This window comes from Vigna umbellata, chromosome 3 (assembly GCF_029865625.1).
Source record: "Vigna umbellata cultivar VRB3 chromosome 3, Vumbellata_1.0, whole genome shotgun sequence".
NCBI classification, from domain to species: Eukaryota; Viridiplantae; Streptophyta; class Magnoliopsida; order Fabales; family Fabaceae; genus Vigna; species Vigna umbellata.
Window position 1 is genome coordinate 2,028,032 of NC_142167.1, and position 15,874 is coordinate 2,043,905.

Consider the following 15,874-nt stretch of genomic DNA (forward strand, 5'->3'; position numbering starts at 1 on the left):
AAAATGAAAGTACTTTAAGAAAGAAAAGAAGAGAAGAAATTTAAAAAAGAAAAGAAGAGAAGAAAAATAAGGGGGACCCACACCTTTTAGGTTAGCAGGCAAAGAAGAATCAAAACCAGGGAAAACCAAAACCAGTGAACTTGCAAAACCTCAATCATGCATCGCACATTGTAACTTGTTCCAACTCTTTAAACCAGAAATATTTTATAAATACTTGTTTTAGCAATGAAAAAACTTATACCACATTCATTCAAACTGTCAGAAACAGATTAATCAAATTTTACAATATGTATTTTAAAATTACAGAAGGAATTATTCGTGTAAATTGACAATGTAAAAATATATACACAAGCAAAATTCTAATAAAAATATTAAACTTTTGGAGAAAACAACTTGTGTCAGCTCGTGATAGCATACATTAATTTCACAACCGTGTTTTCTGCATAAACTGACAAATTCATGTCCTCTTTTTCATTTACAATATGGAAATTTGTACGAAAAAGTTGACAAAGCCAACTGTTTCATGCTGTCAACAACTACTTTAAGATTTATCTATAAAAGAACAGTGTTCAGTGGCTTCGATTCTTGTATATTTTTCAGTAATGTTTATCTCTTGTAATGTCTCGTGGAAACTAAAATCATTGCTATTTTATATCATTATATTCATTAAATTATACAAATGAACCACCACTTGTGAAGTTGACTTTGTCTTAATCAGCACAGACATACATCTTTCTGCAAACACCCTTTACATTTTTAACAACGTGTGAGATTGTCTGATTCAATTTCTCACCAAAATAGTTCAAGTCTTGGTCTGCGTTCCTGTTTGATCACTCAATATCTTTCTCTATCACGTTATTATATACACTGGTGGTGATATATGTTCCTGAATCCCTTCTCAAAAACTCCAAGGTTTAATAATACTGTTCATTCATCATATCAGAAAGAGTAGCCATGAGGGTGAGTTACCCTCGTTTCTTCTTATTCCTTCTGCTCCTTGCTGTGTTTTGCTTTGCCTCCTTAGCTTCTGGAGCCACTCTTCCACAAGATGAAGGTATGTGAATAGCTTTCACCACTCCTCATAGTGAATCTTTTTGTTTCTCTGTGTGAATGAAGTTCACAATCATGGACATGGTTTCATATAAGAAATTGGTATCAGATGAGTTACTGATGATTTTTTGATGACAGTGGAAGCTCTGAAAGATGTAGCTACTACACTTGGGAAGAAGGACTGGGATTTCAGCGTAGATCCTTGCAGTGGAGAACGTAATTGGACATCTGCAGTACAAGTAAAAGGGAGTGAAAATGAATTAAGATGCAATTGCTCTTATAACAATGACACCGTTTGTCATGTCACCAACATGTAAATCTCTTACTCATATTCTCTATGTTCTTCATAGGTTTTTTAGTCTGTGATAGGGTAATTGTGATCAATGTTCTTCATAGGTTCTTCATCACATTGCTTTTTAGAACCAGAAAAAAGATATTTTAACACCTACTTTTTTTCTCACTTACAACTTTGTTTGATGATAAAATTTTACATTGAGTAATTTAATTAATATATAAATTAAATTATGTAACAAAAAGTTAACAAAACAATGGAAAAATAGTTTCATCTCAACCTATCATCATAAATATCCTTCAATGCTTAGTCATTCACTATAATTTCGAGAAAAGTCAATAAAGTTGCTTTCATTTTAATATATTTTTCTGACTCTCCTTTTCCAAATCCTTATCTTTTTAGTATTTTGACAAAATAATAATGTTCATTCTTTAGGTTTTAAATTTGAAGATAATATACCTTTTTAATTATATATTTTATTCAATTAATGTGGAGGGAAAAAATTAATTACAAAACACATAAATAAGATAACTCTTAAAATTATACTAACTATGTATAATTACATTCTCTCAATGTTCTTACTATAATTAATTGTTTTTCTTTTTATATCAATGAAATTAAATATATAATTAGAGAGAAAAATTATATCACATAAAAAAAGAAAAAAAATTATTAAAAAAGAGTAGGGAGTGGATAAAAAAATAGTGAATCATGTTTTTAACATATTTGGAAAAGGTTTCTGCATAAAGATTCCCTAAAAGTATATCAGAAGAAAAATCCAGGATAAAAATAAAAATTAAACTGAGTTAAATAATGCTGCAGTTTGAAGTAATCTGTAAAACTAGCCCAAAGATCGAAGACTGTAACACCATGTGCTATAAATGTAGTGTAAACAAAATAAAGGTCCACATGAATGGCTTCAGTCAACTTTGAGGTGCTCAATTATTCTGTAGTACGTAATATACTGCTTCATGACAAAAGTAAATGACTCATTAATTTTTCACCTTTGACTATTCTAAACCCACCACCTTGATGATTCTGCAACATGTTTGTATTTTTTGCAACTTGTCTGTGACATGTGGGGTGTCTACCAATTATATATTTCTCTACTTTACCATAGCTTTTGAAACACTGAAACCTAAGTCTTAACGTTTCTTAGTTTCCTTTTTTTATTATAAAGATCATATTCAATGTGCACACAGCAAAGAGTTGTATTTCAAACATAACATACAAGATCTTTTTGGTGAAGCTGTTTGACTAAAATGTTTAGCTTCTATCAGGATTTAAAATCTGATTTTTATGAATAATTTCAGCTTAAGTTCAGTTAATCCAATTACATAATTTTTTTATGAAACATTTAATCATAAACACAATTAAAAAAAAGTTAAAATTAGATGTTCTAACTGTGATTGAAAATGTAATTAAGCAGATCTGACTAGGGTTTTGAGACTGTTATAGTTTATGCATTGTACTGTTAAAATTTATAGTTTTTAATGCATAAATTGTATTTCAGATTTATGTTTAATAATTTTAGTTGTGATACAAGATTAAATTTTGAAGTGTTACAAAGAAACATTTCAATTCAAAAATGGAATGAAAGAAGATAGAATAATGTAGATAACTTAATCAATTAAGAAGATTAACCATTTCGATGATAAATAACTGTGTAGAATTTTGAAAGCACAAAATCTCCCAGGCAATCTCCCTCAAGATCTGTTCAGATTGCCTTTCATACAAGAATTGTAAGTAATTCTTAACTTTTCTCAAATTCAATTCCAGATGAAAAATTTGCTTATTTTTACCAGTGTTGCAAACATCTATGAATTGTTTTGCATGACAACACATTCTTTGTTGCAGTGACGTTAGTCGCAATTACCTGAACGGCTCAATTCCCAAAGAATGGGGCACCACGAAACTTGTCAACATGTATGATTTTCCTGTCTTTTTTTAGAACTTAAAATCATCAATGTATGATAGAATACTTGACCATCACATGATGGTAATATATATTGTATATACATAAACATAAATCTAACACAGACTTTTAAATGCTGATATTTAAGGTGGTTTTGGTTATTGAAATGCAAATCAAATTTTAGCAAGACAGAAATATCAATAGCACTTACAGCATTACACCTATGTCTTGTTGCATATTAGGTTACATGTTTTGTGAAACTAGGTATTTGTTATCTATACATTGCAACAAGATAATCTATGATTGTAACATGTTTCTTGATCATAACAGTTCCCTCCTCGGAAATCGATTAACGGGTTCAATACCAAAAGAGATAGCAAACATATCCACTCTTCAAAGTTTGTGAGTTTCTCTTAATTATCAAAGAAAAATTTTCCATTTCATACACATGAAATTATTATGAAAGAAATTTGAAGAGTCATATAATGGAACTGTGCTTTATCTTGAGATTGGCAGGGTCGTGGAGGCCAATCAACTATCTGGAGCTCTTCCTCTTGAGCTTGGGAATCTACCCCAAATTCAAAGACTGTAAGCACTTCAATTTATTTGTCATTTACATATATTTTGGAATCTTCTACTTTGGTTTCTATGGCTTAAATTAATAATTTGTTCTTGTTTGCTGTTACCAATTATATGCAGGCTACTTTCCTCTAACAATTTTACTGGAGAGTTACCTGAAACATTGAACAAGCTCACTACATTGCAGGATATGTAAGCTTAAATCTTTATTATACTATTCAATGATGACTAGTTTAAAAAATTGTTTTTGAACTTAATGTAACCCTTGCTTATTTTTTAACCCTTGAATTATGCAGTCGACTTGGGGACAATCAGTTTTCTGGGAATATACCTGATTTTATTCAAAGTTGGACAAGTCTCCAAAAACTGTATGAACACCCCTTCATTTCTATTTGATTATGCTTCTATTGATTGAATCAGTTTGTCTTATTTTCTGAAGTTATTAATGATTACTATGGTTTGACAGAGTGATTCAAGGGAGTGGATTCGATGGGCCTCTTCCTTCTGGAATCTCACTTCTGAAAAACTTAACTGACTTGTATGTATGAATTTGTTTAGTAAGCAAAGTTTCAAAACCAATGATAGTTTCAACTGTGTTTCCTTAACTTTTTGTTTTTTCCAATGTGAAATGCAGGAGAATTAGTGATCTGAATGGGTCTGAACAGTCAACTTTTCCACAACTTAATAACATGACGTTGAAATATCTGTGAGTTTAAATCTTTAACTCTTTCATGGAATAAAATTAGAAGAAGTCAAGCAAGAGGCTCTAATAACATAATGCTATCCATTTGTTGTTTCCCAGGATTTTGAGGAATTGCAACATCAATGGAACTCTACCAACATATCTTGGGACAATGACAACCTTGAAAAACTTGTAAGTACATGTTTTTCAACTTTGTTTGATTGCAATTACTGTTTACATTTTCTCTGATATTGTTTAGTTTATTTTGCAACTTCTATATCATTTTTATTTCAGAATTACACTCCTTTTAAGCTGCAGAAATTCTTTGCTTTGACCATTTTCTTTTACTGCTTTCAAACTCATTCTAAATATGTTTCCTTTTCAGAGACCTCAGCTTTAACAAATTGACTGGACCAATTCCAAGTGACTATGAAGCCCTGAGAAATGTTGATAACATGTAATACCTCAGCTTTAACTCATTTTTATTTTGTTTTATCATATCAAAATTTTTTATTAAGTGTATATATATATATATATATATATATATATATATATATATATATATATATTATTAGTATTATTGCTACCTTATAAAAACCAAAAAATAATAAAATGGTTTATTTCAAGATATGATTTTGCTATTGAGAGGTGATGGTTTATTTGAATCATTGGTGATCAACTCAACCCAATCATAATTGAGTTAAGTTATTCAATACAAAAAAAGAATAAATCTCTTAAATGTAATTAGATGACATTTAAGTAAATTTTAAGTTTAATTCCGAGTATACTTTACAGAGAACAAGAACACTGGTAAATGGGTGTAATTAAGGATGGCTAGCTTATTTTACTTAATGTTGGATCATCAATAAATATTAGGTTCTGTATATTAATCCCTTCATATTTAATGTAACGTAGATATTTAACTGGAAATCTTCTCAATGGAGAAGTACCTGCATGGACAGAGAAAGCTGACAATATGTAAGTTCTCTTTCAAATCCTACATACAGGAATAGTTCACTTATTCGTAGTAAAGAAATTTTTTTGAAACTTTTATTGCTTTGTAGTTTGATTCTGCATCTTCTTTATTGGATTAATGGTTTTATAACTTGTATGCAGAGATATTTCATATAACAACTTCACAATCCAAGGGAGTCCTACATGTCAGAATGGAAATGTGTAAGAATCCTTGTAGTTATGTGCATTTTTGTTTTCAAATTTAAGAATCTAACTCATAGTCTTATGTTATATGTCACAGGAACTTGTTTTCTAGCTCCCAAACGCACAATAACTCGTAAGTTTACTATTTTTATTACAAGCATATAGTTTTTCAATTTATTATCTTAGGAATCTTATATTGGCTTTGATGATATTAAGCTAATTCATTTCACCCCTTCGATCATTTTCTCAGAGGAACAGCTGCTTGCCTGGGAAACAATGTCTGTCAGAAAAGTAAGTTTCTTCAAAGAAACCTTTTATAAATATTTATTTGAATCCTTTCATGAAGTAAAGGAAACCAAAACTACCATGCTTGTGTACAAATTATTATTTTGGTACTCTAAAAGTTAGTAATGTGAAATCACTTAACATTTTATGATAATACAAACAATACATTTAGGTTTAGTTTGGTGCCATTTTGAAGACCTTCTTTTCTTAATTTCATCATTGCTGACCTTGTCATGTTTGTCCTAGGCTCATACTCCCTTCATATAAATTGTGGTGGAAAGATGATAACAGAAGGCAAAAGCACATATGATGATGATTTAGATAATGGAAGTCCAGCTAGATTTCACCGAAGTGGATCAAAAAATTGGGCATTTATCACTACTGGTAACTTTATGGATAATGAGGCTGGCCACTATTCTATCTCGCAAAATAAATCATCTCTTTCTGTGGACAAAGCTGATCTCTACATGGATGCACGAGTTTCTCCCACTTCTCTAACTTACTATGGATTTTGCTTGGGAAATGGAAACTACACAGTTAATCTACATTTTGCAGAAATCATGTTTATTAATGATCAAACATTTAACAGTTTAGGAAGACGAGTATTTGACATCTATATTCAGGTATAGATATGTTTATGGTTAACACTTTTACCTTTTTCATAAAGATCTTTCATGTTTTACATAAATATCTTAATAAGTGTATATTTTCCACTTTATAGTCTCCATGGAAACTTCATTAATCAAACCAATTACTATTTGCTACAATATTTTAAACAGTAAGAAGATTGAAACATTTAAGGCTTGTATTCATCATGAACCATTGAGATTTGAATTGAATGTTGCAGGGAGAGCTGGTGCAGAAGGACTTCAATATTGTAGAAGAAGCAGGAGGAATTGGTAAAGCAATCAAAAAACCCTTCACTGCAGTTGTGAGTAATAGTACTTTGGAGATACGTTTGTATTGGGCTGGAAAAGGGACAACTAGTCTCCCATTTAGATCAGTATATGGTCCTCTTATATCAGCTATACAAGTGGAACCTAGTGAGTTGTTATTTGCTATAAAAGTTTATTATGATGATGCTATGTGGTCTTGATATTATCATCTAATGTCTCTTGTATCAAACAGACTTTACACCACCCTCAGAAAATGGAAGTAGCATATCAGCAGGAGCTGTGGCTGGAATTGTGGTTGCAGTAGCAGTAGTTATCATCATTGTACTTGGTATTCTTTGGTGGAAAGGATGTCTAGGAAAGAAAAATTCTTTAGAAAAAGGTAAGCAAAGAAATTCCTTTAATTGTCATGATTATCAATCAAACATTATTCTAAAACATAGATTTATGAATATGAAAAAAATGAAATTTTTTCATGTTCTGTAAGATTGAGTATGTGCCTTGATTGGTGTATCTTATTATTTGACCTTTAAACATGAAAACTTGTCATTGTAAGAGGTCTCTGACATTTCTTCTACCTCAATTAACAGAGATAAGGAGTTTAGACCTGCGAACCGGTTTGTTTTCTTTAAGAGAAATCAAAGTAGCAACAAACAACTTTGATGCTGCAAATAAGATTGGAGAAGGAGGATTTGGACCTGTGTACAAGGTATTTTGCATTATGTATTAAATTGTCTATATTAGCACACATTTATACAATTTTACATTTTACATTGCAATAACTCTGTATACATGGTAAATGCAGGGATGTCTATCAGATGGAACACTAGTAGCAGTGAAGCAACTTTCTTCTAAATCAAAGCAAGGAAATCGTGAGTTTATAACAGAGATAGGCATGATTTCTGCTTTGCAACATCCTTGTCTTGTTAAACTTTATGGATGCTGTGTGGAGGGTGATCAACTCTTATTGGTATATGAATATATGGAAAACAATAGCCTTGCTCGTGCTTTATTTGGTAAATCTCCTTATTATATCATCAAATTTTACTTATTATCATTCATTTTATATATTAAGTAATTAATATGACAATAAGGTTGTGTGGTCTGATTTCTATGATTTTACCAATGAAGGACCTGAAGAACACCAAATAAGATTGGATTGGGCAACAAGATACAAGATATGTATTGGTATTGCTAGAGGTTTGGCATACCTCCATGAAGAATCAAGATTGAAGGTTGTTCATAGAGACATCAAGACCACTAATGTGTTGCTTGATAAAGATCTCAACCCAAAGATATCGGACTTTGGTTTGGCCAAACTGGATGAGGAAGAAAATACTCATATTAGCACCCGAATAGCTGGAACATAGTAAGCTCCTATGCCTTCTTTCTTACTTTCATAGAGAAATAATTGGAATCTTATTGAGATAAGTGAGTTAGAAGAAAGAGAAAGGATTATTATGTGATGCAACTGATAAACTTTTTCATTTTCATCTTATAGTGGATATATGGCTCCAGAATATGCTATGCATGGTTATTTGACTGATAAAGCAGACGTCTATAGCTTTGGAGTTGTTGTCTTGGAAATTATAAATGGAAGGAACAATACCATTCACCGTCCAAAAGAACAATCATTCTCCATTCTTGAATGGGTAAGTATTCTGAACTTGTGTTGATTTGAACTGTCTTTGATAATACTAATGTTGTATTTTGCAGGCAAATCTGTTGAAAGAGAAAGGTGATCTAATGGAGCTAGTTGATAGAAGATTGGGCACAGACTTCAACAAAGAGGAGGTGTTAGTGTTGATAAGGGTGGCTCTGTTGTGCACGAATATTACTACACAACGTAGGCCAAACATGTCATCAGTGGTAAGCATGCTGGAAGGAAGAACTGTTATTGAGGAAGTGTTTTCAGAGGAAAATGATTTGGAGGAGAAGAAGATGGAGAAAATGAGGCAATACTACCAAGAGTTGAGTATCTCAAAGGATGAGCAATGGACTTCCTCATCTACTTCTGCAGCGGATCTTTATCCTGTAAACATCGATTCTTCTTACTTGCAAAAGAGAGGTTAGAGACATTTCAACCAAATTGGATTCATTTGTATAAATAGTTTTCTTGTATTATAAACTTTTTATTTCTTTCTTGTTTTCCATTGGGTTAAGTCTTCCCTCTTGATTGTAACATGTTTGATTTGTAACTGTAAGTGCTTTCATGGCATTCAAGTGTTTGCTGCCATTTTTGGAGAGAGTTATCAAATAATGTCTTTTCCTTCTCAAACCAATAATAATCTCATTATATTTACCAATAATATTTTATTTGTCTTGTATTTTAAATTCTACAGACGTTCTTGTTACTTTCATATTAACAAACAACCAATGGAAGAAAAATAGTAATAATAACTATAATTGTACCACTGTTAAAGTACCACTGTTTTAAGCCATTTTTTATGTTCTCACAATTTCTTTTATTTATGCTAATAAAAGTTATTTTTTATTTAAATTGTTAGTATTATTTTTATTGTTATAAATTATTATTATTTCTAGCTCAATAATTTGAATAGAATTATTTTGGTCAATATTAAAGATACTAGATGTGAACTAAAATTTCTCGATTCATAACTACCATAATTACTTTTTATCAATGTCTATAATAATTTTTTTTGTTTGATCATTAACACATTTTTTTTCAATAGTTTGATAGAATTCGTTTTTTCAAGTGTTGACTCAAAATTTTCCGCCATCATTTTTTTCCATGTGGATTAGAAATCTTTTTCAACTCACATAAATTAAAAAGTCTACAAAAAAGAAATCCTATTAACAATATCATAAAATTTATCTTTATCAATTTTAGTTTAACTGATTGTAATCAACATTAATGGAAAACAATTTCAGACGAGATATCAATAATGAAAAATCTTCGTCAATATTAATTTAAAAAATCTTAAAATACTTTGATAAAAAATAATATGAACAATAATAATTAAAAAAGATCATTAATATTAATTATTTTTTAGTTACCAATAATTGTTTAATATTTAAATATATTTTCTTTTGGCATTTTGTTTTATTTGAGTTCTTTGTTCAAAAATGAAATTCAAATTTAATAAATTTGAAGTGACTTATAAAAAACAGACATTTACAAATAAAACGATTCAAAATGAGATGAATTTAAATATTGGTCCTGTCTAATTATTTATATCTACCTCCAGTTGCATCGTTTTTCGATAACTATCGTTAAAAGTGATGGAGTGAAGAAACAATGACGATTATTTTATCGAAAACGTTTCTTTAATAACGTTTTCTTGACACAATTTTGACAACGTGTCATGACAGTTGTTCATTGACTGATGTTTTAAAAAAAAATTAATAAGTTTTTCATTAGACGAGGGTATTATTGAAAGGAAAAAATACGAATTTTGGTTTCGCGGTTTCCCTATTCATCGTTCATTCGCAGTTTGCTCTCTCATCTCTCTCTTTTTGTCATCTCTCTCGTGTTCTCTCATCTCTCTCGTACTCTCATATTTGTCGTACTGTCATCTCTCTCGTTCTCTTATCTTTGTCGTGTTGAAACTCTAAATCGTCACCTTCTCGTTGTCTTGGACGTCCAACTTGTGCACCATTGAAGCCCTCTCCCATATTTGTCTCGTGCCTTCTCGTTGTTGTGGTGTTTTTTGGTAAGTAGAACTGCACGAACTCTAACCATTGACTCCACCATTGACGTTTTCTTCCTTCACGAACCCTAACCATGTTGTCGACATTGTTGTTATGTTTATGTTATAACTGCAGGTCCAATGGCATCCCAAAAACTGAACAAGGCAGTTCTTGTACAACACTAAATGATGTAATCAACCGCATCGAAGAACTGCAGACATTTGTTGGTATAAGGTTTGGAAACATGGACATCGTAATGGGGACAAGATTTGATGCGCTAGAATCGCGAGTTGGGAACATTGAGGACCAACTTCAGCACTTGCGCACCCGCTTTGATAACGAACCTCGTAGTTAGAATTAGTTTCTTAGATTCTTTTATTTTCATTTTGAACATTCATGGATTAGTATGTTGCTACTTCACTATTGTAATGTTTTTAATACTCAAGTGCTTTATGGAAATTTAAAGTTCTCATCATGAATGTATACATCAACCTTTTGCGGATTATTGTTGATAAATACGTAATTGAATAAACCAAGTTCTATAATGGACTTCTAAACAAAAAAATCGACTACAAAACAATATTACTTTTGTGAATACTAGGGTTTCCAAACATTACTTGTAACATTGTACTCACACATAAAAACCAAAATCAAGTGAAAACTAGTGAATTTATGCCAAAAAATTAAAATTTTTGACTATGGTCACCTATGTTACCACAGCTAGCTCCTGCAGTACAAGTTTCTGTACAAATCCTGGATTTTGTTCGTGTAATCGTTTACCAAGCATCTGTAAAAGATTACAAGTGTGCTTTTTTGTGCAGAAGTTTCAGGACTTCATCTAAGTTGCTTATCTCATAAACATTGTTCCTTTCCTCAATCATGGGGTGTCCAAACATGACTTCCCAGCCTCTACTCACACTTAAACACCAAAATCAAGTGAAAATCAATGGACTTATGCCAAAGAATTAAAAATTTTGACTATGGTCACCTAGGTTACCACAACTGAATCCTGCAGTACAAGTTTCTGTACAAATCTTGGATTTTGTTCGTGTAATCGTTTACCAAGCATCTGTAAACGATTACAAGTGTGTTTTTTTGTGCAGAAGTTTCAGGACTTCATCTAAGTTGTTCACCTCATAAACATTGTTCCTTTCCTCAATCATGGGGTGCCCAAACATGACTTCTTAGCCTCTACTCACACTTAAACACCAAAATTAAGTGAAAACCAGTGGATTTATGCCAAAAAATTAAAAATTTGGACTATGGTCACCTAGGTTACCACAACTGACTCCTGCAGTACAAGTTTCTGTACAAATCTTGGATTTTGTTCGTGTAATCGCTTACCAAGCATCTGTAAACGATTACAAGTGTGTTTTTTTGTGCATAAGTTTCAGGACTTCATCTAAGTTGCTCATCTCATAAACATTGTTTCTTTCCTCAATCATGGGGTACCTAAACATGACTTCACAGCCTCTACTCACACTTAAACACCAAAATCAAGTGAAAACCAGTGGATTTATGCCAAAAAACTAAAATTTTTGACTATGGTCACCTAGGTTACCACAGCTGACTCCTGCAGTACAAGTTTCTGTACAAATCCTGGATTTTGTTCGTGTAATCGTTTACCAAGCATCTGTAAACTATTACAAGTGTGTTTTTTGGTGCAGAAGTTCCAAGACTTCACCTAACTTGTTCAACTCAACAAAATTGTTTCTTATGTCCAACATGGGGTGCCCAAACATGATTTCCTACACTAATCACACTGAAACAACAAAATCACACCCAAACCATTGGATTTATGCCAAAAATATAAAAGTTTACACTATGGTCACCTATGTTACCACAACTGGCTCCTGCAGTACAAGTTTTTGTACAAATTCCACTTTTTTCTTGTGTAATCATTTACCAAGGAGTTGTAATCGATTACAACTGTGTTTTTTGGTGCAGAAGTTCCAGGACTTCACCTAACTTCATCATGTCACAAGCATTGTTTCATTCCTCCATCAAATACATCAATATTAATCAAAGTGGCCACTTTATTCATTAACAATTCAAACAAAACCTCATTTCATAATGACAATAACAAAGGAAATTCAATTAACATTAATAATATGTACAATTTTGTATTACTTTATCTTAACATTGAACAAAATATATTTCAAATTACAAACATTTGTTCATCTATGTACAATTTTGTATTACTTTCTCTTAAGAAATCTATACAAATATCACTCATATTTTATTCTAAGAAATCCAGTGTAAGGAGTCCTAAGCACTCTGCTCTTGTAACGCCTTCGTGACCTCATCCTCACATAAGTCTTCATTGAAGGTGGATTGGTGGACATGCCTCCCAGGGAAAAAAATCCAATGTTCATGGACGATTCTTCACGTAAAACACTTTGTCCACCATCTCCGCAATCAGTGACCGGTGCTCCTCTGTCAAATGCTCGTTCAAAGTAGAAATATACTTTGTTGAAAATGAGTGACTAACCCTCAACTGCATCAACGACAAACAAAATAATCAAAACATAAAAGCCCTGTTGGGGGAGGTTCGACACACACATAGAACTCCACACATGATAAGATATTGTCCGCTTTGGGCCAAGCCCTCACGGGTTTGCTTTTGGTACCACTCCAAAAGGCCTCTTATCATTGGAGATATCTATGTGTATATAAACCCTTGACCAGTCCTTATTTCACTCAATGTGGGACTTTGTTTGCACTTCAACATCCTCCCTCAAACAAAGGATTGTGGTCTTTTCCTCCCTCGCTGCGGAAGTCTTTTTTTCATCCTTGAGTACACCATGGTCAAGGTCAACACGGAGCATTTCTCTTTTGCCCTCTTTCATGATCCATGGTCACAATATGAGCATTTCTCTTGCTCTCCCCGCCTCTCAAGATTCATCCGGTGATCCGTCACTGGCCTCCTGCCTGGCTCACCTGATCATGGGGGGGGCGTACTCGTCTGAGCCCGGTCCAGACCCGAACCATGGGCTCTGATACCACTGTTGGGGGAGGTTCGACACACACATAGAACTCCACACATGATAAGATATTGTCCGCTTTGGGCCAAGCCCTCACGGGTTTGCTTTTGGTACCACTCCAAAAGGCATCTTATCATTGGAGATATCTATGTGTATATAAACCCTTGACCAGTCCTTATTTCACTCAATGTGGGACTTTGTTTGCACTTCAACAAGCCCTAAAACAAAAACAAAAAAAAAATTAATAGAACAGGGAAAACCCAAAATCCAAACTGAAAACGCAATGAACAAAATGAAGGAAGAATGCATTTACCTTGCTCATCCAAGGACCATGGTTACCGAAACTTGTCATTTCGCACAATACACTCAACAAAGAGGACGACATTGACCAAAATGAAGAGATGTAACGAAAACGTAGATGGAGAACGACAAGGAAGAGCGACAACCACAAGGAAGAGGGAGACCGAAAACCAAAAGGGAAAGCTAGAACGAAGATGGCGAACGAGAAGGAAGAGAGAGAACGGTGATTTCTAATGAAATAGGGTAAGGGGTATATTTGGAATCTCAAATTTCTGAAACTCTCATCATTTCGATGTCACAATTTCAGAAATAAAAGAAAAAAGAATTGGACCAATGCGCTACTGACACCTGGCGTTGTCAAAAGTGTGTTAAAATTTTGTTGTTAAAATATCGGGATCCTTATTTTATACAACCATATAGAAACGACAATAGTTCCTTACAGTGAATGTCGTTAAAAAGTTGGCGCATTTGTTCATATTTCTATTTTCTCTTCCCGCTCCCACACACATATGATTTTTCTCTCATTTTCACTCTCCTCAACATCTTGCATCATTGTCCACCTTCTAAATACCGATATTGTTGTGACTACTAAATGCAGTGTCGCTACTTGTGTTGACACTGTTGTTGTTGGTCATCACTCATTTTGTCGTTTACTCATGCCACAACTACTATGTGATCTACTCGTGATGTCGCTCATCGTCGTTCATGTGCATTGTGGTCATATTGTTTGCTCGTGTTCTCACTGCCATCACTCACACACTTTTATTGGTCTTCACTCGTTCGCTTGTGTCTCGCGACACATTATTCTATCCTTGTGTTCACACTCCATTCTAAGCAAGTTTTTTATATTATTTTTTTTAGTAGGAGTAGGGTTTTAATTTGTTTTATTGATATTGCTTCAAAGGTCACCCTATTTCAAAGACAGTTTAAAGAATTTGAAGAACTGGCATTTTTACTAAAAAAATTGTATTTAACGACAGGTAACACCAAATAGTCATGGTTTTTAATCTTTTAACGATGGTCATTTTAGCTGTCGTCGTTTTGTCCAGACTTTTAGCGATGGCGAGATGGATATATTTTACAACGATTCAAAAATTGTTGTTGGAGGATCGTTTTAACTGTTGTTGAAAGCATGTTTTATAGTAATGAAGGTTGCAAAATAAAATGCAAGTTGAATTTCCTGTAGATAATATAGTTATTTACATAGTTATTTACATTGGAGAAAAATAGCTAAAACTTTTAGTCTTGATTCAATTATTGATGAGTTAAAAATTTTTAAGAAAAGAAGGATAATCATTTAGATATATATGATTTAGTTTATAGTTATAGTTATATTATATTATGTGCTCATTTTTTTATTGTTAACTGATAAGAGTTCATCTTACATTTTTAAGAGTGCAAGGTGTTTTAGTTAATTTTTGCTTAAGAAAGTCAAAAGAAATATATTGGACATTAAGATCACTATGAAGTTATTCAAATGTGAAGCTGTACTTCCAAGAGATAAAGAGAAAGAGAAGGTGATTCAATTAAGAGAGTGAAATGAACACAAAACAAGAACATGAACATAAGGTGATGGAAGGAATAAACATAAGACAGAGAATTGAAGTGAAAAAAAAGGTTTAATGTCTTTGTAGGTTCTTATTTTGGTCCGGAATCTCATTTAAGTCCCCTTTCTTTTTGCCTTCTCAATTGGGTCCTTATTTTTGTAAAATTGGAGCAATTAAAGGCCTGCCGTCAAATTGGACAAACGACCGTTTAATTGTGCGTTACGTGGCATGAACAGTATTTTCACTAATCACACGTGGAATTAAAAAAGAGTTTTGTATTCAAAATTTGGATTGAATCAGATTTAGGGAAGGGTAAAGTGGGAAAACTCATTCGTTAAAGTTCTGGTTTTTATATTGTTAATTAATCTCTGGAGCATTTATCTCCCTCATCCAAGCTTTTCTGATGTTCCATCATCATGCTGTGAGTGAAAGGTGTGTTACATTGAACTTAAACAAAACCCCGTTTCTGTCCACAAATATCAAGTAATAAGTCTTACCATCTCAGGGACACTTGAAATCAAGTTATCTGATAAGAAAT

At 32.6% G+C, this 15,874-nt stretch overlaps 1 protein-coding gene across 1 annotated transcript; it reads left to right on the forward strand.

Annotated features, from left to right (window-relative positions):
• The first annotated feature begins 591 nt into the window (after positions 1–591).
• LOC124824071 (putative leucine-rich repeat receptor-like serine/threonine-protein kinase At3g14840) lies at positions 592–9,098 on the forward strand. The gene is made up of 24 exons (XM_047296440.2): positions 592–1,054; positions 1,189–1,363; positions 3,013–3,084; positions 3,200–3,268; positions 3,588–3,659; positions 3,774–3,845; positions 3,957–4,028; positions 4,133–4,204; positions 4,303–4,374; positions 4,471–4,542; positions 4,639–4,710; positions 4,904–4,975; positions 5,434–5,496; positions 5,635–5,694; positions 5,774–5,809; positions 5,927–5,967; positions 6,208–6,584; positions 6,809–7,004; positions 7,090–7,236; positions 7,445–7,563; positions 7,660–7,870; positions 7,986–8,223; positions 8,356–8,506; positions 8,571–9,098. The coding sequence occupies exons 1-24, from the start codon at positions 955–957 to the stop codon at positions 8,925–8,927; spliced, it is 2,988 nt and encodes a 995-aa protein (XP_047152396.2). The 5' UTR covers positions 592–954; the 3' UTR covers positions 8,928–9,098.
• Positions 9,099–15,874: the final 6,776 nt, after the last annotated feature.